Genomic DNA, 22,988 nt, shown 5'->3' on the forward strand with positions numbered 1-22,988 from the left:
CCTCATTGTGTAGGGGAAATGGCTGACAAACTCGAAAAATAACTGCCGCAACTGGCAGGGCAATGTGGGTAAGTGATGCAGTTGGCTAACTCAAACATGCAGTTTTCCAGATTCAAGGTAGATTGGCTGTTGCCTTTATAACTCAATTGCCATCACTTTCATCCCTCAAACAGCACACAAGAGAGACTTAAAAATTGCTTCAGATTGATACTAGGCACATGCCAACACTACAAGAACTGATGAGTACCTGACAATATGTTTCGGTAATTGGCATTCGTATTTCCTGGTAATTTTGTTACAAAGCGGTGAACGTGGGTTTGACTGATCCAGCTCCATCCTCCATACCCAGTTACTCTGTATTCCTCTCCTTTCTGTTTCCAAACCTGTGAAAATATTAAGTGCTTTAATTTACCACCCAATTATTTAGGACAGGTGCTGCACAAAATGTGGTTTGTAACAATACTCTACTAAAACCATGACTATGAACTTCTTAAACTAACATGCTTTAAAATAACTTTAATGCAACATTAGTCTTTCTATGCTGCCCTCCATGCAAAGATACTGGGGCATTATTTAATAAGCAGTAAGCACGTCAACAATATTGCATGTTCAACTAGGGAAGAGAATGTAACCTTACGGCTAAAGCGGTCGACCTCGGACCTGGGTAACCGGGTTCGAGTCTCGGCACCGACGCCCGACATCCTGTGATTCTGGGCAAATCACTTAAGCTCCCTGTGCCTAACAAATATGAATGTGTTCATCTGTAACAAAACTGGTGCTCATGGAAAGCGCTCTGATACCCAATGTTTTGAGTCTAGTTCATGCTATATAAAACTCTAACAAAAAACTAGAAAACTCTTCAGGCTCCAAAACTACTCCTACTGGTAAGTAACCATTTCGTTTTACAGCATGAATCCTTTTCTGGATTCACATGCTGTGCATCTGATTAAGTAACGGTGTTTAGTTCTCTGGGAAGGACGGGTTGCAATTTGTGTGAATTGGCAAACAGGTATCCTAGTACTCTTTATCCCACCTGTACTTCCTCTTAGAAAGTGCCCTCTTTTTGCATGGCTGCCCCCACTTTTTTGCTAAACTGCGATGTACCTTGGGTTCCTGCCAAACAGGGAACCAGGGCCTATGTTCCTTCCCTACAACTACATTAAGACAAAACCCAATTGGCACTCTTTGGCCACAGGTCAGTCCCTTGTAAATGGAACGACAGGTACCCAGGGCATGTGGCCAGGGAAGGCCTCTAAGGACTGCAGCACTCATTGTGCCACCCTTAGAAGCCCTGTAACTTTAAACACACACTGTCATTGCAGGCTGCGTGTTTTGGTGCTGAATACAGTGAAGCGTCGACAGGGCACACATCCCTGTGTGCAATGCCTACAACCCACTGCACTGGCATAGCTCAGCCACGTGCACTAAACCAGTGGTGAGGGTACAGGTGCATGAGCCCGGTACCCCTACAGTGTCTAAGCCAATTCTTAGACATTGTAGGTGCAGTAATGCCATTAAGAGTATATGGTGCAGGGAGTTAGTCATTACGAACTCCACAGCACCATAATGGCTTTACTGTAAAACTGGGAAGTTTGGTATCAAACTTCTCAGCACATTAAACCCACACTAATGCCAGTGTGGGATTTAATTGAAAAAGAGACACAGAGAGGGCATCTTAGAGATGTCTTCTGAAAAACAGCCTAACACTAGCGTCCAGGCTGAGAGGCTGCTCACGAGCTGCCACAACCAGACATTTTTCTGGACCCCTGGATCGTGAACCTTCTGCTCTCGGGTCGGGGAGGGGGCAGGGGAGGGGGCAGGGGGGGGGGGGGGGGGGGTCTGAAACAATGCACATCCTGGGATGCGGTGCCAAGCCTCCTCCCCCAGGATGGGTAGGGTCCACTAAGGGAAAGCTTCAAAGGCTTGCCACCCTTGTGAGCTTCCCCTGGCTTTTGCTGCTTCAAGCAACTGCCCCTCATCGGTTCGGAACCCCACTTTGGGTAGGAGAATCTGCGGGAAAACCAAGTCAGGAAGGGAGGTGTACCCAACTCTGCCAACTCCCCCCCCTCCTCTGTCCCCTCCCCCCTCAGGTGGGGGAGGCGAAGTGAAGCACAACTCTCAGTCCTCGCCATCTTGCAGATGGGAGGACCCAGCCAACCAGAGTGAGACATATCCCCCCATGCCACTGGAGGATGGCATAATAGGGGTGTGCTCACCCCAAGGAAGGGACCCATTGGTACCAACCTTTACTTACCTGTACCGCCCCTCAATTTAGTATTTAAGGGGAACGCTGAACCTTGCCTCCTCAGACAAGACTCAACCAAGAAGAAGAGAAGGACCGAAGAGCTGTGCTGAAACTGAGAAGGAGGACGACGCCCACTAACTTGGCCCCAACCTTACCGGCCTGTCTCAATCTCGTACACAATGGTACCCAACAGTTATTGGCACACGGGAGAGGCTTTGTTGAACCCCGTGTAGTTTGGTTGCTAGTGGAAGGAGGAACAAGTTTACCAATTGGAACCTAAGTGGCACAGCGGTAACGGACAACCCATCCCTGATCACATACAGTTCTACAATCTAGCCACAGTGCCCCGCAGTCACTGGGCATGAGGGGGCGGCAGAGTGTGATAGCAGGGATTACCTGCCCATCTGGTGCAAAATACCTGGACCATTGAACAGTTAGTTGCGGACTAGCTGAGGCACCATTTGCGGTCCGGCCCTGCACTAAGATCATTAGAACCACTAAATCCCGGAACCTGACAATTGCACACGAAAAATAAAAGTGGGTTCATATGCATTAAGCGACTGGACTCTCCGTGCTGCATCCTCACAGTATATGTCCCGCATGGGTTGCCTTAGATCGGGTGCTGGAGGGCTGCCAGGTCCCTCACCTCCATCTCGGCCCCAGTCTGACAAGGTGCCTGACAAGTCATCCACAGACACTATGTCAAATAAACTAAATGCGGTGTTGGCCGTAGTTGAAAAGATGAGCACTACAAAGGAGCAGATGTGGACCTCCCTTGAAAGAAAAATTGATACGGTGCTGTTAGACCTTAATCTTCTACATGCAGACCACCGGAAACCTACAGACAGACCTTGCACGCTTAAAGCAACTATCTCAGAACTCTCCCCACCGGCGCTGAATACTGAAAAGAGACTGAAAGACCTCGCGGCACGAGCGAGGTACCTTGAAAATCGTTCTGAACACTCAGAAGGAGGCTCGAGGCAAAGTAACGTACACGCTACAGGTCTGCAAGAAGGCTAGGAAATACAAGTCAGTATTCGGAGGACTGGATTCAAAACTTGGTACCAAAGAGATCATTGTCTCAACACTTAGTCGTAGAACATGCCCCCCTCCCCCCAAGGGATGGAACTACGTCTATTCCTGTTCCGTGTGCTGAACTACAGGGATAGGGACACACAATCCTACAGGAGACCAGGAATAAGCAGAAGATTCAAGTTGCGAACAGTACAATAATTTTCTTCCCGGACTATACCGCAGCGGTTCAGAAACAGAGGTACTCCTTCCTGGAGGTGAAACGCAGGCTCTGCCAACTGGACCTCAAGTACTCTCTGCTATTCCCTGCCCGTCTACGGGTAATTGTGAAAGGCAAATCCCACTTCTTTGACACTCCTACTGCAGCATGGGAGTGGCTGGATGCTTTAAATCCCACTATAGACACTTTCCCTAACACGAAAACAGTGAAATTACACCTAAGTACGAAGGCAAGACAGCCCAGCGGAGAGAAAAGGCGTAGGAAACAACCTTTATCACAAACACTTGGCCACAACCAGGAACAGATGAAGATGGACCAACGCAACGCACTTCAGGCGCCTGCAGAAATTGGTATCTCACAATCTGACTCGCTTCCTGAGACCAGCCTGCCAGGTGGAATCAGCTGCGCTGACTCCATAGACGAAACCCTAATTCAGAGACTTTGCCAGAAATCACACCCCAGGCAGCAGATGGTATAATGTAGTACATTTATTATTGCTCGATGTACCCAATTAGAACTGTTCCAGTGACGAGAAAGCAAGTATGATTGGATGCATATTTGGTTGTTACACATACTTGCCTCCCAGCCATGACATGTACATAATTTTACCTGTACTATAGGCAATGTATAGATATTTCGCAGAATTGAGGCATATGTCTCTTGGGGCCCTGGCGGCTGCTTTTCATACATTCATACATCAAAAAGAGGGACTGCTAACTTCCTTTTAATACAACCCACCCCCCCCCCCCATCCCCCGGGCCTCCATTCGCTCGACCACAATCGTCCCCAAAGAACCCCCCATTTCCAATGTATCTATGACCCCACCTGAAACATGGCAACCACAAAGATATGTACTAGGAACGTGAGGGGGATACATACCCCTTCACGGAGGTATCTGATTTACTACTGCCATAAAAGTCACCATGTCCAAATCGCTCTTTTACAAGAGACCCCCTTAACAAGACCCGAGGTGACAAAGTTACAGAGAAGATGAAGGGGTCAAATTAACGTTACAAGCTACTCAGTCTTTGCCAGAGGCAGACTGGTTTGGGTAAGACCGGGCACTACATTTAATGTGGCGGAATCCCTCATTGACGCAGAAGGCTGATATGTTTTTGGTAAGGGGGAGTCTGAATGGTAACCCAGTCATAATTGCAGCAATTTACGCACCCAACACTGAACAAGCGCTATTTTAAGATTCCCTATGGAGGCAAACTGTCGATCTGCCATGGAGCACTGATGATACTTGGGGGAGGTGGGGGATTCTAACTGTGTACTTGATACGTCCTCGGACCGCTCCTTTCCCACACTACCTGGGGCACCAACAGTTACGGCCATGAAGGCCTTAAATAACTGGTCTGCGCAATGGCACTTAGCAGACACCTGGCGGCACATATCCCGCTAATCAGGTCTACTCCTCTTATTCAGCAGCCCACAAATTACATTTTAGACTTGACAGGATACTGGTATCGGAGGACCTATTGCCAATCATAACAGAGACATTATGTCTTGGAAGAACCCACTCTGACCATAACCCACACACAATAACACCAATCCCTAGATGGCGCTTACAACCCGACGCATTAGAGGACTGACCATTTCGGGACTCCTTCCAGTGACCAATTATTTTGATGAAAATGTAGACTCTGTGTCATCACCTCTGATTGAATGAGACTCTTTCAAGACAGTAATCAGGGGCTACTGCCTAGGTAGCCAGGCTGGCAGGCACAAGACTCTTGAGAAGGAACTCACCAAGGTAGAAAACGATTAGCACACCTCAAAAAACAAACTGCTACTGACCCACGGACTGACGCTAGATTGCATGATGCTAGGGCGGAACATGCTCGCCTACTGGAAAGACTCTGCTGTCTTAATTACACAGCGCACTCAGCACGTACTCACAATACCGGGGACAATTCAGGCAGGCTCCTTACATAGCTTATCAAACAAGAGGACACTAGGTCCCCTTTCACATCTGTTCGCTCCTCACAAAGAACAATGCTTTATACACAAAAGAACATACATTGGGAGTTCACATCGCACTACACCACAATATATAAATCTATAGTTAATATAACGGCAGAAGAGATTCACCAATACCTAGCTGACATCACCCTCCCTAAAATAACCCCAGAACAGAGATTAGAATTGGATGCAGACATTACCATTGAGGAGATACTGGTGAGTATGCGCTCCCTGGCTACAGGGAAAACTCCAGGCCCAGATGGGGTACCATTGGAATTCTATAAAGCATACGCAGACACAAGTCAAGAATAACTTTGTTCGGTTAAAAAATGGCCATAAAAGTTTTACATACATTAAAAATGAATAAAATGTACATGTCGAATTTATACAATAATGTCACTTAACTCAAATACTCAGCAGTTTATTAAAAAAGTTTAAAATTCAAGTTTCTAAAAAGGAAAGCACCCATTTCATTTACATTTCGTACAGATTCCTTATTACAAATGCAATTCGAATAAAATGTAATACTGCAGTACAAATAACTTCAGTGGACAAGGAGCGTAGGAGATTAAAAGCCTCCTGGTAATTAAGGGGGCGAGTTTCTCTTAAAAGTGAAATAAGGAACCGTGCCCTTGGCTCTTTGTAAGGTGTATAGAATAGAGTAAAGTGCAGGGTGCTTTGCTGTGCTGTGCTTAACTATCACAGGGGCAGGTTATTGTACCATCAAGCCTGTTTGCACATTGCACTTTTTAGTGGCCTTCCCAAAGCCGGAGCCTAGTCAATAAAAACCTGAACTGCGCATTTGTGGTAAAAGACAAGTAAAATTGTTTTTTGCAAAAGAGGCCGATCTAACGGAGGATGCAGCTCGGATTGCTACCAACGATTATCAAGCTCCACAAAATATGCATCTTTTATAGTCAGTTTCATATTTGTATAGATGCTGGCAGGATTATAATAATAATACCCCAAGCTATTTCTTTGAATTTTCCTTTCACATAAGGAGGCCATGGGATAGCCACGGCATTATCCAGCGTCGAACAATCCTTTATAATTTCTTTTGTGAGCTTTAAGTCTTCATACAGCCATACTTTAGCCCAGAGAATCAGTGGGGCAATATTAATTCGATCTGCAATAAAATCCATCCCTACCTCAGAGTGACAGAATGCGGTAGAGGCGCTTTTCGGGATCATTGACAATCTTTTTAAAAGGAAAATGCTACTTACCAGTATGCAGAAACCAGCTTGGCATGTAGAGCTGCAGAGATGAACACTATGCATAGATTGCCACCTAGTGTTGGGCCTGGATGTTTGCAGTTTATTTTGTAGAAAAGTCTTTGGAAGTCACGGGATAGGCGACTCCTCGTTTGGATGATACTGCGCATGGTCACCGGCTCCATCCCCAGATTATTTTTCGCCATTAGGGTAGTGATGAAGCTGTATAAGAGATAGTGATGTCCATGTGATATGTATCTAATTAAGATAATACTGGAACAGATAAAGGTAGCCGGGGAGGCGGGTGGGCGTGTGCAACTCTGCAGCTCTACATACCAAGAACAGATGCATACTGGTAAGTAGCATTTTCAGTTTGAGGCATATGAGCTGCAGATTGCACACTATGCATAGATTACATAGCAGTTCCCACACCTAGCGGCAACCACCCGGATTTGTTGCAGTGGTTTGAAACTGAGTTTTTAGTACAGCCTGACCCACAGTGGCTTGTTGTTTAGTTTGCACATCTACACAGTAATGCTTTGTGAATGTGTGCGGTGTAGCCCATGTGGCTGCTTTGCATATGTCATCTAGGGGAATGTTCCCTAAGAATGCCATTGAAGCCCCTATTTTCCTGGTAGAATGGGCTTTTGGTGTGATTTTTAATGTGCGTTTAGCTTTTTGATAACATATTTGTATACATTTAACAATCCACCTAGCGATCCCTGACTTTGAAATGGGATTGCCTTTATGTGGCGGTGAGAAAGACACAAAAAGTTGTTTTGTCTTACGAAAGGTTTGTGTTCTTTCAATGTAGTGCAGTAAAGCTGAAGACCTGGCTGTTCGAGCAGTAGCGGCACCCCCCCCCCCCCCCCCCCCCCCCCAGCGCCTTGAGACCCTACGGGTATGTAGCGCGCTTTATAAGTGTCACTGATTGATTGATTGATTGCTCTCTTGACATCTAAAGTTTGTAGAGCTCTTTCTGCGACTGTTTGAGGCTGCGAGAAAAACACGGGCAGCTCAACAGATTGATTTAGATGAAAAGGGGAAATGACTTTTGGAAGGAATTTTGGATTAGTACAAAGAACGACTTGGTTATGATGCATTTGCAGAAAGGGTTCCTGAATGGTAAATGCTTGTAGTTCACTAACCCTTCGGAGAGTCGTAAAGGCTACTAGGAAAGCTACTTTCCAAGTTAGAAATTGCAATTCGCATGTATGTAATGGTTCAAAGGGAGGTCCCATTAACCTTGTGAGAACCACATTTACATTCCACACTGGTGCGGGTGGTGTTCTGGGAGGAATTATTCTTTTGAGTCCTTCCATGAAAGCTTTAATAGCTGGCACTCTAAAAAGAGATAGACTTCTATTTTGCAAGTATGCTGCAATAGCTGCAAGGTGTAACCGGATAGACGTGTAGGCTAAGTTACACTTTTGAAGGTGCAATAAATATCCAATGATGTGTTGAATAGACACATCTAAAGGATCAATTTGGTTGTTTTGGCAGTATATGACAAACCTTTTCCACATAGAAGCGTAACATGCTCTAGTGGTGGGGTGTCTAGCTTCTTTGATAACGTTCATACAGTCTGGGGGAAAATTGAGGTAACCAAACTCTATGACCTCAGGAGCCAGATCGCTAGGTTGAGCTGAGCTGGGTCCGGGTGCCTGATCTCTCCATGGTTCTGCGTTAATAGGCGTGGAGATAGGTTTAGTTTTTAGTGTGGTACTACAGACATTTGCAACAGCGTGGTGGTACCATGGTTGTCTGGCCTAAGTTGGAGCGATCAGGATGAGCGTTAGGGAATGTTGCTGTAGTTTGCGCACCACTAATGGAAGTAGTGGGAGAGGAGGAAAAGCGTACGCAAATAGTTTTGACCAGTTCATCCATATCGCATTGCCTTTGGACAATGGGTGAGGGTATCTGGCGGCAAAGTTTGGGAATTTTGCGTTTTCGTGGGTGACAAAGAGGTCTATTTGAGGTTGTCCCCACATTTGAAAGAACGGATGAAGTACTTGTGGATGAAGTTCCCATTCGTAGATTTGCTGAGTTTGTCGACTTAGCAGATCTGCCATGGTGTTTTGTACTCCTGGGACGTGTTGGACTAATAGGAAGATCTTTAGTGGTATAGCCCCTCTCCATATCTGCTGTGTTAACAGAGAGCTGCAGAGAGTGTGTCCCTCCCTGTTTGTTTATGTAGTACATAGCCGTCATATTGTCTGTGCGGACTAGGACAGCTTTGCCGGACACTTGAGTTTGAAAAGCTTTTAGGGCTAGAAACACAGCTAGTAACTCTAGGTGGTTGATGTGGAGTGTAGCTTTTGTTGCGGTGTCCACCTGCCTTGCGTGGTGTGATGCAGGAGGTGAGCTCCCAAGCCGGAGAGCGATGCGTCCGCTGTTAAGACTACTTGAGAAACTGGCTCTAGAAACGACCGTCCACCAACACTAGGTCTGTTAGTTTTTCCTGAGCCTGGTTCCATTGGCGTGCTAGGCACTCTTGAAGTGGACGTATTTGCAATCTTGCGTGAGGAACTACGAATATGCAAGATGCCATCATTCCTATGAGCTGCATGAACGCTCGAGCTGGTAGTGAGTGTTACAGCTTGAATTTTGTTAGAAGAGGTTGTACACTTGTTATCCTTGCTGGGGAGGGATACGCTAGTGTTAACTGGGTATTTATTGTAGCGCCGAGATACTGTTGTATATGTGAGGGTCGTAGATGCGACTTGGTGTGATTTACTGTGAATCCCAAGTCGTGAAGCAGTTGAATGGTAGCATGAGTGCATTGTACACACTGGCAGTATGAGCTGGCTTTTATGAGGCAGTCGTTCAGATATGGGAAGACATGAATGTGCTGTCTTCTTAAGTGTGCTGCTACCACTGCTAGGCATTTGGTAAACACCCTTGGCGCTGTTGTGACTCCGAATGGGAGCACTTTGAACTGGTAGTGTTGCCCGTCTAGCACAAATCTGAGATATTTTCTGTGCGCTGTGTGGATGGGAATATGGAAGCAGGCGTCCTTGAGATCTAGAGTGGCAAGGAAGTTGTTTAGTACCAGTAGTGGAAGAACCTGTTGAAGTGTGCCATATGGAAACGGTCCGACTGAATGTAAATATTTAGAGGTCTGAGGTCTAGGATGGGTCTTAGACATCCGTCCTTTTTTGGTATTAGGAAATACAGTGAGTATACTTCTTTGTATTCCTGTTGCTTTGGAACTATTTCTATTGCATTTTTCTGCAAGAGGGATTTTACCTCTTGTCTGAGCAATGTTAAATGTTCCTGTGACATTGGACGCTGCTTTGGTGGCATGTTTGGGGGGGTAGATTGTAGTTCCAGACAGTAACCTGATTGAATAATTCGTAACACCCACCTGTCTGATGTGATGTTTTCCCAGGCTGGCAGGTACTGTTGGAGTCTTCCCCCGACCAGAGTGGAGTGGGGCGGGGGAAGGGAAAGGGAGTCATTGGGCAGGGGTGGAGGCAGAGCGGGAATTGTTATTTTTACCTCTTCCCTTGTTATTGTTACCCCTGTACCTACCCCTTTGGTAGCCCTTGCTGTAAGTGGATTGGGTGGGGGCTTTGTATGAGGCAGAGGCTGTGTTTTAGGAATATCCTCTGGTGGCACCTCTATAGGATGAGCGACAAAATGAACGCCTGGGAGCCTGCGATTGCAGTGCTCCCAAAGATTTGGCGGTGTCTGCATCTTTTTTCATTTTTTCAAGAGATTCATCTTCGTTGGGTCCAAATAGGTGTTGCTCATCGAATGGTTGATTCAGAATGGCACTTTGTACCTCAGGTTTGAATCCTGATATACGTAGCGAGGCATGTCTGCGTAGCAAGACGCTGGTGTTAACTGCTCTAGACGCAGTATCCACTACGTCAAGGGCACATCTGATGGAGGTATTTGTAATGTTTTTACCCTCTTGGATGAGTTCATGTGCCCTATCCCTGTACTTATCAGGGAGGTGTCTCATTATTGACTCTAATTTGTCATAATGTGCTCTATCGTATCTGGCTAGCAATGCTTGTGTTGGCGATATGCCAGATGTTTGCTGCTTGAGAAGCAGTTCTCTTCCCTGATGCGTCTAGTAACTTTGACTCTTTATCTGGTGGGGCAGCATCACCTGATGTTTGCCAGTTAGCTCTCTTGTGTGCGTTGGAAACAAGTGAGTCTGGTGGTACTGGCCCCTTAATGTATGCTGGGTCTGAAGGGGCGGCTTTATATTTCTTCTCCATAGGAGGATTAATGATTCTAGTTCTGACTGGATCTTTAAAGACTTCAGCAGCGTGTTTAATTACTCCTTTGAGCATTGGTAAGATGGATGCTGACCTTTGTGCGTTATCAAAGGTATCCATCAGGAAGTCTTCGTCTACAGGGTCTGTATGTATGTCTACCCCGTGATATTGTGCAGCCCTGTGTATTAGTTTGTTAAACCCTATAGTGTCTTCAGGTGGGGAAGGCCGTGAGGGGTATACGTCATCCTGAGGGACATTTGGGACATCTGGAGTGGTGTAATCATCCCATGGGTCAGGTGATCCTGGATCAGGCATGTTACCCCCCCATATCATCAGAACTATCATCTCTATGAGAGGATGCAGTGGAATGCTGTGGCATGGGAGAGTGTGGTGATGGCATAGGTGGAGAAGGGGAAGGCGGTCTTAAAGGCGAGGTAGCCATGTCCTTCTTTGCGTGCGGAGCTGGCTTGTCCAGTGGTCGCCTTTTTGAGGCCAAAACCAACTGTCCAGTTATTGGGTCCTTAGCCAGAGTCTTTTGGGCAGGGTCTGGAAAATATAAGTCCTCTGCCGGAGGCCGATCTCTTGGTGCTGTGGAATGTTTAGCACCGAAGCGGCTTGCTTTGGTTTTTTGACAATGTCCTTTGTCGGGGAAGCATGAGTCTTTCGCGGCTCCGAATGTTTTTTGGCGCCAAATGTTTTTTCGGTTCCGAAGGTTTTTTCTGGTCGGGTGTTGTTTTCGGATCCAGTTGTTTCTTTGGATCCAATGCTTTTTTCGGTTCCTGCGTTTTTTTGGAATCCGAAGCTTTGCTTGATTCGGACCTGAGTTACGGTGCCGAAGGAGTTGTGGATTTCGGCGCCGGTGGTTTGGACGTCGGCGTAGCTGGTGTTGATGTCTTTTTCGGTGCGGGTAAGTTGGCGCCGGCACCATGCGAAGGCTGACTCGAGCCCGAGTCGCCTGAAGGCTTAATTGGCTTCTTTGCCGGGCCCGAAGGTGGGGCAGTTGAAGCGGAGTGTCGATGTGCACCCGAGCCCGAGGGCGAGGGTGTAACATGGGCCTTCTTTGGGTGTGTCGAGGGTCTTACTTAGGACCCGTTGCGCTGGAGTGATGTCTTCCACATCCGAATCTTCTCCATGTTCGGAACCGCTGTCAATGTCTTGTTGCCCTGGAACGTTGACACCTTCCTCGAAGAGGTCGTCCGGAATGGAAGTTGAAGATCAAGCCAATGTTCTTCTCGCTCTTCGGTCCCGGATAGTCTTTTTGGAGCGGAAAGAGGCACAAGCTGAGCAGTCCCTTGCCTCGTGCTCTGGAGAAAGGCAGAGGTTACACACACATATAGGTCGGTGTAGGGAAACTTCGACACACATTGAGGACACTTTTTGAATGGCGTCTGTTGTATCTTACCCATGCCACCCCCCCCTGCACCCCTGCGCATGGTACCTTCCCTTCCCCTGCGCGTGAACCTTCCCAGCCTCTCCCCTTCCCATTGGTTCCCCCACATTCCATTCCTTCCCCAGCTGATAACGTTTACCCCAACTGTCATTATTGTTGTGCCGTTTACCCACGCACCACCACCGTGTGGGGCTGTTATAATAAATACAACTTCTCACTACTTCAGCCTGCAGACTACTTTCTAACAGTGGCGACGAGTGGAGCAGCGGAACTACAGCCTCACACCGTGGTACAGCTGATGGACTTTCACTTTGCTGCAATCGGTGAACCTTCGTTCCATTGAAGCAAATCTTCTCACCTGGGGAATCCCTGTGCCTTCTCTTCGTGGCGAACGAAGACGTGTACTGCACAGCTGTCGAGGGTGAAGTGGCCGTGTATCTTCTTCTGAGATTTGAGCATCTCACAACGACCGGCTGCTGCGCCACACGGAGGTAGGACCGCTACTGTACTTGGGGGACCCCCCTTCGTGTGTGCCTTCTGTACGTGCTCGACGCTCTTCCCTGGCTGAGGTGCCCTGGATTCCTGTCAGTGGCGCACTGTTCTTTCCCGGCGCATTAGAAACGGAAATTCCTGTCAGCTGTTTTCGCGCCTGTAATTCCTCGCATCTGCGCATGCCTGGTGACGCGTGACGTCACTGGAACGCAGCGCTGGGTGCCATTTTGAAAAAAAAAAAAAACGCTCGTTTTCTTCAAGTTGGTGTTCGAGCCTAGCCTAAGCTCCGCACTCGTGTGACTTTGTGAGATGTGCTAAAATAAGTAAAAGAAAGTGTCACAAACAACGGAGCAAGCACGTCTTTATGGAAAAAAAAATAAGTGTCACACACAACTGAGCAAGCACGTTGTTTAGCCTGATCTCTTTGATTTAAAGTTCACTCTTCACAAGGATAGTGTACAAAGTGACATTGGAATCCTCGCAGTGTGAATTTTGAGCCTATAATTAATCAACCGTCATGTGTGCTCTCAGTTCCTTGAATCTTTCGCAACCTCAGGCATTTCTACCTCTTAAAGGTGCACCATGCATGCTGTGGAAAGAGTGGAAAGAGTATTTTGTCAATTACATTGAGACAGTTGAGGATGATGACTTCACTGCTGTAAAGAAGAAAAAGGTACTTTTGTACTGTTTGGGTCCTGGTGGTCTTAAGACCTACAATAACATTGAGAAGAAGGTAAGAACAGGTGATGATGTTTATCAACATGCTCTAGATGATCTGGACGATCACTTCTCGCCTATTGTGTGTGTTGCTGTTGATCGATACAAGTTCTCAAGAAGGAAGCAAGGAAAAGATGAAAGCGTGGAGGATTATGTGGCTGCTCTGAATAACTTGGCCTTAACCTGCAGATTCGGAGCACTGCAGGAAGAGTTTGTGCGTGATCAAATAATAATGCATGCGAGCAATCCCAACATCCAAGATAAACTCTGGGTCAATGGCGAGGCTTCCTTGAAGGAGGTTGTTGCCCTTGTCAAGAAGGCTGAACTTACTGGCAGATGTGCCAAAGCAGTAATTGATGAACCAGCGGAAATAAAAGCTATTAGATCCTCCAATGCAAGTAAATACAAACAGAAAGGAAACAAAAAAGAAATGAGTCATGATCATTACAAGAGAAGTGAATCTATCAGATCGAAACATAGCAGTGATAGACGCATTAATACTAGAGACAATGATTTTCCTGATCTTAAATGCTATCGCTGTGGGTCCCCAACCCATCTTGCCGATTCTAAAAAGTGCCCAGCTCTACATCAAAAATGCTTGTCTTGCGGTATGACTGGACACATCGCTAAGGTTTGCAACAAAAAAATGTACAGACAAAGCAGACAGGTACGACAAATTCAAGAAGAGAGTGATTCAACCGAAGAGGACTCGGAGTATTCCGACTCCGACAATGTCAGTTATGTTTTCTCAATTGAATATGACGTGTTAGAAGTCACGCCCACAAAGAAGAAAAAACCCATGTGTGATGTCAGTTTGGGAGGGGTGACAGTCAATCTGATGGCAGACTCCGGGTCTCCCTTCACGATTATCAACGAAAACATATGGAAGCAATTCACGGATAAAATTGGCTCAAATCTAGAAAAACCCAAAGTTATTGCTAGAAGCTACACGGGAAACAACATTGAATTCCTAGGAACACGTGATCTGGAATTTGAATTTAAAAATCGAAGAGCATTTTGCCGACTGTATGTTGCAAAAAAAGGCCCCTCTGTCCTTGGCTGGAGTGACCAAGCTGATCTAGGCATCATGCTCGACCCCAATAGTGATGATCCCGTCTTGTCCATAAACGATTCCTGCAAACTGTCCATGCAAAAAGACTTCCCCGAAGTGTTCTCAGGTAAAGTTGGTCTGCTTAACAGTTTCGAACACAAAATTGAACTCAAGGACTCAGCTGTTCCTTGCATCCACAAGGTAAGACATCTACCAGTATCTGTGAGAAGTGATGTCCAAACAGAACTAAACAGACTTGTCAAGGATGGCATCATAGAAGCAGTGGAATCGGCAGAGTGGGTTTCCCCCTTGGTTGTTGTCAAACGTCCCAACGGGAAAATCAGACTCTGCATCGATCTCAGGGACCTCAATAAGAACATTATTGTTGATCAATATCCCCTACCACGTATTTGTGAAATGTTTAGTGCCACCAATGATATGTGTGTATTTTCCATAATTGACTTAAAATCTGCATATCACCAAATTCCCCTGCATGCAGACAGTAAAAAATTCACTACCTTTATCTCACCCTTTGGTTGCTATCGGTTTACCAGGGTACCATTTGGCTTAGCCTCTGCTGCAGCACTTTTCCAAAGGGTCATGACATCCATTCTGGAAGGTGTTGATGGTATCAGGTTTTTCCAGGATGATATCCTGGTCATGGGCAGCAACCAATCGGAACATGACACACGCCTTAGACAAGTGTTTTGCAAACTGAAAATGCATGGTTTAACAGTAGAATTAGACAAATGTAAAATTTCACAGGACAAAGTGGTTTACCTTGGGCACACTATCAGCCGTGATGGGATCAAACCCAAACAAGGTTTGGTGGATGCCATCCTCAATGCCCCATGTCCTTCAAGCAAAGAGGATGTAAGAGCCTTTCTCGGCTTGACGGAGTATTACTCCAAATTCATAAGGAATTTCTCTGAAAAAACCTACAGCATAAGACAATTATTGAAAAACAAAACCAAATTTGTCTGGTCATCGGACTGTCAGAACACCTTCGTTACCATCAAAAAAGAAATCAGCGAGGCGCCTTTCCTCAAAGGTTTTGACCCCAAAGCAGATATCTACCTCACCACAGATGCAAGCAACAAAGGTATTGGAGCTGTGCTAGCACAGAAGGACTCATCTAACCAAGAATGGGTTGTAGCCTTTGCCTCCAGGTCGCTCACCTCTGCGGAGGAAAAGTACTCTGTCATAGAGCGTGAAATGCTGGCTTGTTCGTGGGCGCTCAATTACTTCAGAGCTTATGTGTGGGGTTACAATATCCATCTCCGCACAGACCACAAACCGTTAATTAAGATACTGACAGCCTCAGGTCTACAAAACGCTTCTCCAAGACTCAGCAAAATGTCGATCAAGTTGCTGGATTACAACTACTCGGCGGAATATTGGCCAGGAGTGAAAAACAAGATTGCGGATTTCCTCAGTAGACTACCTCTGCCTCACATGGAAAGCATGATCGCTCAAGAAGACGAGGAGAAGGTTGCTCTGCTCTTCAACACGGACCTGGATGGAATATCAGCGGAAGAATGGGGTCAACACATGTCGCGCGACTCCACTCTGCAAATGGTATGCCAGTTCATCAACTCTGCATGGCCAGATAAGCGCAACCTACAGGACAATGTCAAGGTGTATTGGGAAACTAGGAATGAACTCCGTTTGGAAAACGGCGTGTTGTACAGAATGGGTAAAGCCATAGCCCCTGCCACGCTCAGAGACAAAATCCTAAGTTTGTGTCACGTTGGCCACCTAGGCATCACCAAAACCAAGCAGCGTGTCAGGGCAAGTTATTGGTGGCCGGGTATCGACAAGCAAATCGAGGTCCAGGTCAGGAACTGTATGGAATGCTGTGACTCAGACAAAACTCTCAAAACGTCAAAAGTCAGTCTCTCCCCGATTCAACCCCCGCAAATGGCATGGGAGAAATTAGGTTTGGACATAGTGGGGCCCGTAGAAGGACACGATGGAGCAATCAAGTACATCTTGGTGGCAATAGATCACTTCTCCAAGTGGCCCGAAATTAAGATCGTAGAGGAAATTGACAGCTCCAAATGTATAGACTTCTTGGACAAGCTCTTTCTCAGTGAAGGTTTACCAAAATCCATCCTCACCGATAATGGCCGGCAATTCTGTTCTGAAGCATTCAAGTCATTCCTTGCTAGAAACTGCATCACCCACCACACCACTTCAATTTATCACCCAGAAGGAAACGGCCTCACTGAACGCTTCAACCGTGTCTTGAAAGGACACATTCAACTATCCAGAAATGCAAACTTAAACTGGCAAGAGGAAATATACAAACTCATCTGGGCATTCAGGATTGCTCCTTGTGCAAGCACTCGCACAGCACCATTCATTCTCATGAGAAGCAGACAGCCCATGAGCGTTGATCTAGGATGGATGTCTGAATCAAAACAAATTGAATGGTCACCTGAAAACATAAGAAAAAACATCAAGGCACAGAAGTACTACAAAGAATGGTATGATTCTAGACACAGCGCAAAAGATCATTCATTCAAGGTTGGCGACCTTGTGAAAGTTCGTTTGGAAAAAAAAGTAAAGAAAGGAGAAAGCAGATTTACCGCCCCACTTCACATTGACGAACTGTTTAACAATGCGGCAAGACTCAGTGATGGGAAGGTCTGGCACATGAGCAGACTGGCGAACTATCATCCCAGTGACAAGGCCCAGGGTCATCAGCAGCATGTTACCGTTAACAATGATGTGTGGGTAGATGTCGATAGATCTAGTGTTGATGAGAATAATAGTTCCAGAAACAACAGCACACGTAACCTCCAACCTGACTCTGACTCTGATGATGGTCAATCGACAGATCGGTCTGCAGGTGTCCATCCCAGCACTTCGACTTGTAATCGGAGTTGTCAGGATGACCCTCATTCGGATTCTGAAGTGGTGTTTGATGGTCACAGACTCAGTGGTAGGTTCGGCAGATCTGACTTTGACTCTCATTCGGACACCGAATGTGCACCACACTTACCAGCGGCCTCTGGAAGGTTTGGTAGGACCATCCGAAGACCTAAACGTTTAGATGATTATGAGTGTGACTAACTACCCAACTGTTTATGCACCCTCCTGTATTTCTTGCCACCGCATTCCGTGGTGCCGTTGCCAAAACTCTATAGAGAGGAAGATGTGTTGTATCTTACCCATGCCACCCCCCCCCTGCACCCCTGCGCATGGTACCTTCCCTTCCCCTGCGCGTGAACCTTCCCAGCCTCTCCCCTTCCCATTGGTTCCCCCACATTCCATTCCTTCCCCAGCTGATAACGTTTACCCCAACTGTCATTATTATTGTGCCGTTTACCCACGCACCACCACCGTGTGGGGCTGTTATAATAAATACAACTTCTCACTACTTCAGCCTGCAGACTACTTTCTAACAGCGTCCTTTCCATGAGCCGGAGTTGAGGCCTAGTTAGGCCCAAAGGCCGTCGACCGGAATCAAAGTATTCGACGTTGAAGAATAGCGTTGAGTGGAAAAGCGTTCGAAACCTATTTTCTGAAAGTTGGTGAGGATTGCGCGCCGAAGGAATTCTGTTTCAACTTGGAGCGCTGGAAACACATCCGACCAGGTGGCAGGAAAAATTAAAAATGGGGATGGAGCCGATGACCATGCGCATCCAAAGGAGGAGTCACCTATCCCGTGACTTCCGTAGACATTTCTACAAAACAAACTGCAAACATCTGGGCCCAACACTGGGTGGCAATCTATGCATAGTGTGCAATCTGCAGCTCATATGCCTCTAACACTTGTTTTCTAGTGTTTGCAGTTGTCTACTTTTATGATCTCCCCTTTACTCCTGCCCCGTAAGCAATGGACAAGCATTTTGATTCATATAAAGTAATTAATTCTGGTACTGGATTGTGGCCAAACTTACATGAGTAGCAAAAAAGCCTTCCACAGCACAACTAGTGTTCAGCACCCTAGATGTAATAAGAGGGTCCCAGTTCAGTTTATTTTTGAAAACATTCCCAAGGTAAGTAAAATTGGAGACCTTGTCAATTTCTTACCCTTTACAATAAATTTCCTAGATTTAGTATGACTTGGACCACAAACCATAATATAGGATTTAGTAAAATGTACTTTTAGGTCCAAGGATAACATAAAATCAGTAAAAGCATTCAGGTACTTCTGTAAGCTATTTGCAGTTAAGGCCATTAAAACCGTGTCGTCCGCATATGACAACAGCGGTAACGGATTGCCTCCAATTTTCGAGAAGTCTAATTTCTGATCCATTAGGACTGGTTTTAGGCCTTTTTTATACAAGAGGAAGAGAAAGGGGGCTAGTGTGCACCCCTGACGTACTCCCTCTGTAGAAGCAATGGGTCCGGTCCTCTCTCTCCTGGGCCAAATCGTATGGCTACCGTAGTGTACGCGTGCAACTGACGCAGGAGGGTAATGAGAGGTTCCTCAAAACCCATTTCCCATTTCCCCCATCATGGATCACAATTTCCCCCTGTTGACCGTGTCGAAGGCACAGGACAAGTTCATGAAGACAAGGTGGATTGACCCCTTTCTTGCCTTCATGTACATGCCCATAATCAGGGCCAAGTTGAGGCACTGTTCATTTGTCCCCATGCCTCTTCTAAAACCATATTGAGTTTGGGACATTAGCCCAGTGGAATCTGCCCAAGTCTCAAGACGCGCTAAAATGACCCTCCCAAGCACCTTGACCGTAGTGTCAATTAAGGAAATGAGCCTAAAACAGACCGGGTATTCCTTATTCCCCTTTTTTTTTTACACAGGTACCACTATGGCTACTTTCCATGATGTTGGGATAGGGCCAGTTATTGCCACTCTAAAGATGTTTGTCAGGAGGGGTGCCAAGAGTGGAATATTGCTTTTAAATGAATCACGGGGTACCCCATCAGGCCCTGCAGCTTTAAGGTGTATACCTTTCATGAGGGCATCCTCAACCTTGCTCACTGACAGGAAAGACTTCAAATGGTGTGCATTTAATTGGACGTCTTGACATATTTCCTGGTTAGTGATGCCATTCAGATTAAATATATTTGTAGAGTGCATTCCCGCACTTTCCCTCGTATTAGTGAGTCCGTTCCCCTTGAATCCTTAGAGAATAATGGGCAGTTTATTATCTCCCAAAAACTCCTCGAGTCTTTGAGTGCGCTTGCTCTCTCCAAGTCTGCCCAAGCCAGCTTTCTCAGTTCATTCTTCCTCTGAGCAACTACAGTTTTATAAACCTGCCTTGTGCTCTTGATTAAGGTTTTATCTCGAGCATTTGTGTGTAGTGCCTTCTTTAAGTCCTCTTTGGGCCCTTGTGCACTCAGCATTGGACATCTGGTCCCCCTATTTTTTGGGTTCGTCAAGTTTCTGGACACGTCCCTGCAGATTTCCTGGAATCCCTGTATAACCATCTCCGGAGGGGAATCATGGTCTAAGCATTTCAAGATGGAGCTTAAGTTCGCTTTAACAATACTCTCCTCAAATTGGGGGTGATTTATCTGGTTCCATTTCATTCTCACCCCTTGACGTGGGTTATGCTGCAGGAGGAGACCATCGCCTTCCACCTTCTGGGCAGTTACGTGTAGGGAGGCAGTAAGGGGATTGTGATCGCTGGCATTGTTGACCTCCACTTCAAAACTGTCAACCAGGAAGGCAGATTTTCTAGATATTAACATGAAGTCAATAACACTTCCTCTGCCTCTGCCCATATAGGTAGGATATTGTGTTGCTGGGCTACTGACCAAGGTGTCAACAAAAAGCAAATCAAATTCAAATTCTAAATATGCTTTATTCGATTTTAGTCATTTAAAATCACAAAAACAAACAAACAAAACAATTCATATTATACAGATGTTAAAATAGATATACACTTATTACACAGATAAAAACAATTAATCCAATCATATTACCAAGTTTTGGGATACACTTTTTAAAACTCTGAAAGCCTACAGGAATTAATACAATCAAGTCTATATACTGGGAACTTTTAGTAATTTAATCTTTTTCTAACTTTCAGTAAACTCTTTAAAAAGCAAGAAATTACACAAATACAATAAATACTGTCCAAAAGCTGCAGGTGTAAGAAGGCAGGTCGGTATTGCCTCCATCCCCCTCTTTAATAGAGAGATAATCAATCTTAGTCTTTCTTTATCATACAATTTACAAAATAAAATCACGTGGATGGTAGATTGTGTTGACAAATTATCGCATGGGCCATGGCAAAGTTCCCTAGCCCAATCATTCATCTCTGGATGGCTGATTAAAGGGTGGAAAGTACCAACCCTGAAACGTGTTCAGAGATACCTATCATATCCCCCAGGGTAGCATAGGAGATACGGTTGAATATTATAGGTTATTAAAGTCAGTTGATGTTGAACAACCATACTCTTATTCATCTCCGAGGCAGCCCTAAGTGACTTAAGATGGGTCATACAAATTACTTTAAACTCCTTTATGGAGATGGAGTTATTAGAATCTGTAAAAGTATAATAGTCTTGGTGACCTAGATCAGTCATAAAATACTTGACATATTTCAACCAGGGGATCCTACGACATAATCCAGACTCATCGAAACCCTAATAATTTTTCTATTTAGACCAGTAGACCTAGAAGTCCAAATTCTGTGCCAAAGTAGCACTGGTTGGGCTTTAATAATGTCTGAAATGTAAGGGATTCCCAGCTCTCTGTGGCAATTAAAAACTGGGGAACAGGCAGGCACTGCTAAAAAAAAATCTCAAGAATGCATTTTCCATACGTTATATAGGAGAAGCATCATAAAAACCCCATACTTCTGCACCAAAGATCACAATGCTCACGCATTTTATTGGTATATCTTAAGAAGAATATCCGGGGGTCTTTTACCCATTTTCTTGGAAAAATGTATGAGAGCCGCGGTTGACCTCAAAGAGAATGCTCCTGCTCTTAACCGCCAGTCCCCAAGAACATGATTGTTCAAACAAGACACCCAGGTATGTAAAGGAATCAGTGGAACCTACCCTGCTTTCTCCTAGTGGTAGATTCTACCTTTGTCTTCCCCCCCTCCCCCCTCCCCCCGGCCACACATCATTCTGAAAGGTTTTTGGCATTCAGTTTTAGTCCTAGGTCTTCCATGAAACTAGTATAGGAAACAAGGGCTTTCTGCAAACCTAACTGTGTACGGGCCATAAGCACTACGTCGTCTGCGTAGATAAGGGAGACAAACGGTCGTTTGTGGACATAAGGCGGTTCTCTTGCCTTGGCAACCAGTTCCTGTTCCAAAGAGTTTGTATATAAAGTGAACAGACACCGCGCCAAGACACAGCCTTGTCTGACTCCCCTCTACTTAAAACGAAGCAGTACACTCCCCGTTAGTTCCATATCGCACCTTGGCAGTAGGCCCTGAATATAGTGGTCTTAAAAACTGAATCAAGACCCGATCGATCCTCAAAGCAGCCAGAATGTCCCACAGTTTGCTATGTATTACACAGTCAAAGGCGGCAGTGAGATCTACAAATGCCATGTAGAATTTCCTTACCTTTGCCTGAGCGTACTTTCCAATTAAGATGCTAAGATTTAAAACCTACTCATTTATTCCTAGCTCCTGTCTAAAACCGTATTGGACGTCCCTTAAAACATATTTCTCTTCTGCCCATATGTGCAATCTATTTATTTATTTCAATTTATATATCAGCGCACAGCTACCCAAAAAGGGTTACCCAGCGTTATCAGGGAACAGCGGAGGAAAGAGAGAAACCTATTGGGTTAAGAGCCAGGTTTTGAGAGACTTTCGAAACAATAGAAGATTGGATTGGGTGCGGAGACACAGAGGAAGAGTATTCCACAATACAGGACTTAATACGAAAAGGAGCGACCGCCCATATGAGAGAGTCTGACCATAGGGACCTGGAATTTGGCTTGTCTAGAGGAACGAAGAGTACGAGAGTGTATGTAAGGACAAGCTAAGTGTTGCAAATAGCAAGGGTCTCTATTGTGTTTGATACGGAACATATAGGTTAGGGCCTTAAACCTCACCCGTTTCTCGACCGAAAGCCAGTGTAGGTTCTGAGGCAGACTAGAGGTCGAGGAAGTTCTGGAGGCCCGGCACAGTAATCTGGCGGCAGAGTTATGTACTCGCTGTAGCTTGCGCATTACATCCTTATTAGCTCCTAGATAGAGGATGTTACTATAGTCCAGCCTAGATGTCACGAGGGCCTGGACTACAGTTTTTTTGGTGGGGCCAGGGTACATCCACACAATCTTCCTTAACCATTTCAAAATGGTAAAGCATGTTGCCGCAACCTTGGTAGCTTGTTGACGCATAGATAAAGAATCGTCAATGATGAAGCCAAGGTTGCGGACTTGGGTGGAGGGTTGCAGGAACGCACCCAATTCTGTGGGTCAATGTGGGGGCCCCAGAGGACTATCTTTGCCAAAAACCAGAACCTTGTTTTTTTTTGCCA

At 45.7% G+C, this 22,988-nt stretch overlaps 1 protein-coding gene across 3 annotated transcripts in view; it reads right to left on the bottom strand.

The window, feature by feature from the left end:
- Window positions 1-22,988, bottom strand: part of BPTF (bromodomain PHD finger transcription factor) — a 1,660,779-nt gene that overhangs the window by 1,316,152 nt on the left and 321,639 nt on the right. For all 3 annotated transcript variants that reach the window (XM_086930929.1, XM_086930930.1, XM_086930928.1), the window contains exon 11: window positions 248-383. In XM_086930929.1, coding sequence (XP_086787055.1) covers window positions 248-383 — 136 coding nt within the window. The remainder of the gene's footprint in view (window positions 1-247; window positions 384-22,988) is intronic.

This window comes from Lissotriton vulgaris, chromosome 7 (genome assembly GCF_964263255.1).
Source record: "Lissotriton vulgaris chromosome 7, aLisVul1.2, whole genome shotgun sequence".
NCBI lineage: Eukaryota > Metazoa > Chordata > Amphibia > Caudata > Salamandridae > Lissotriton > Lissotriton vulgaris.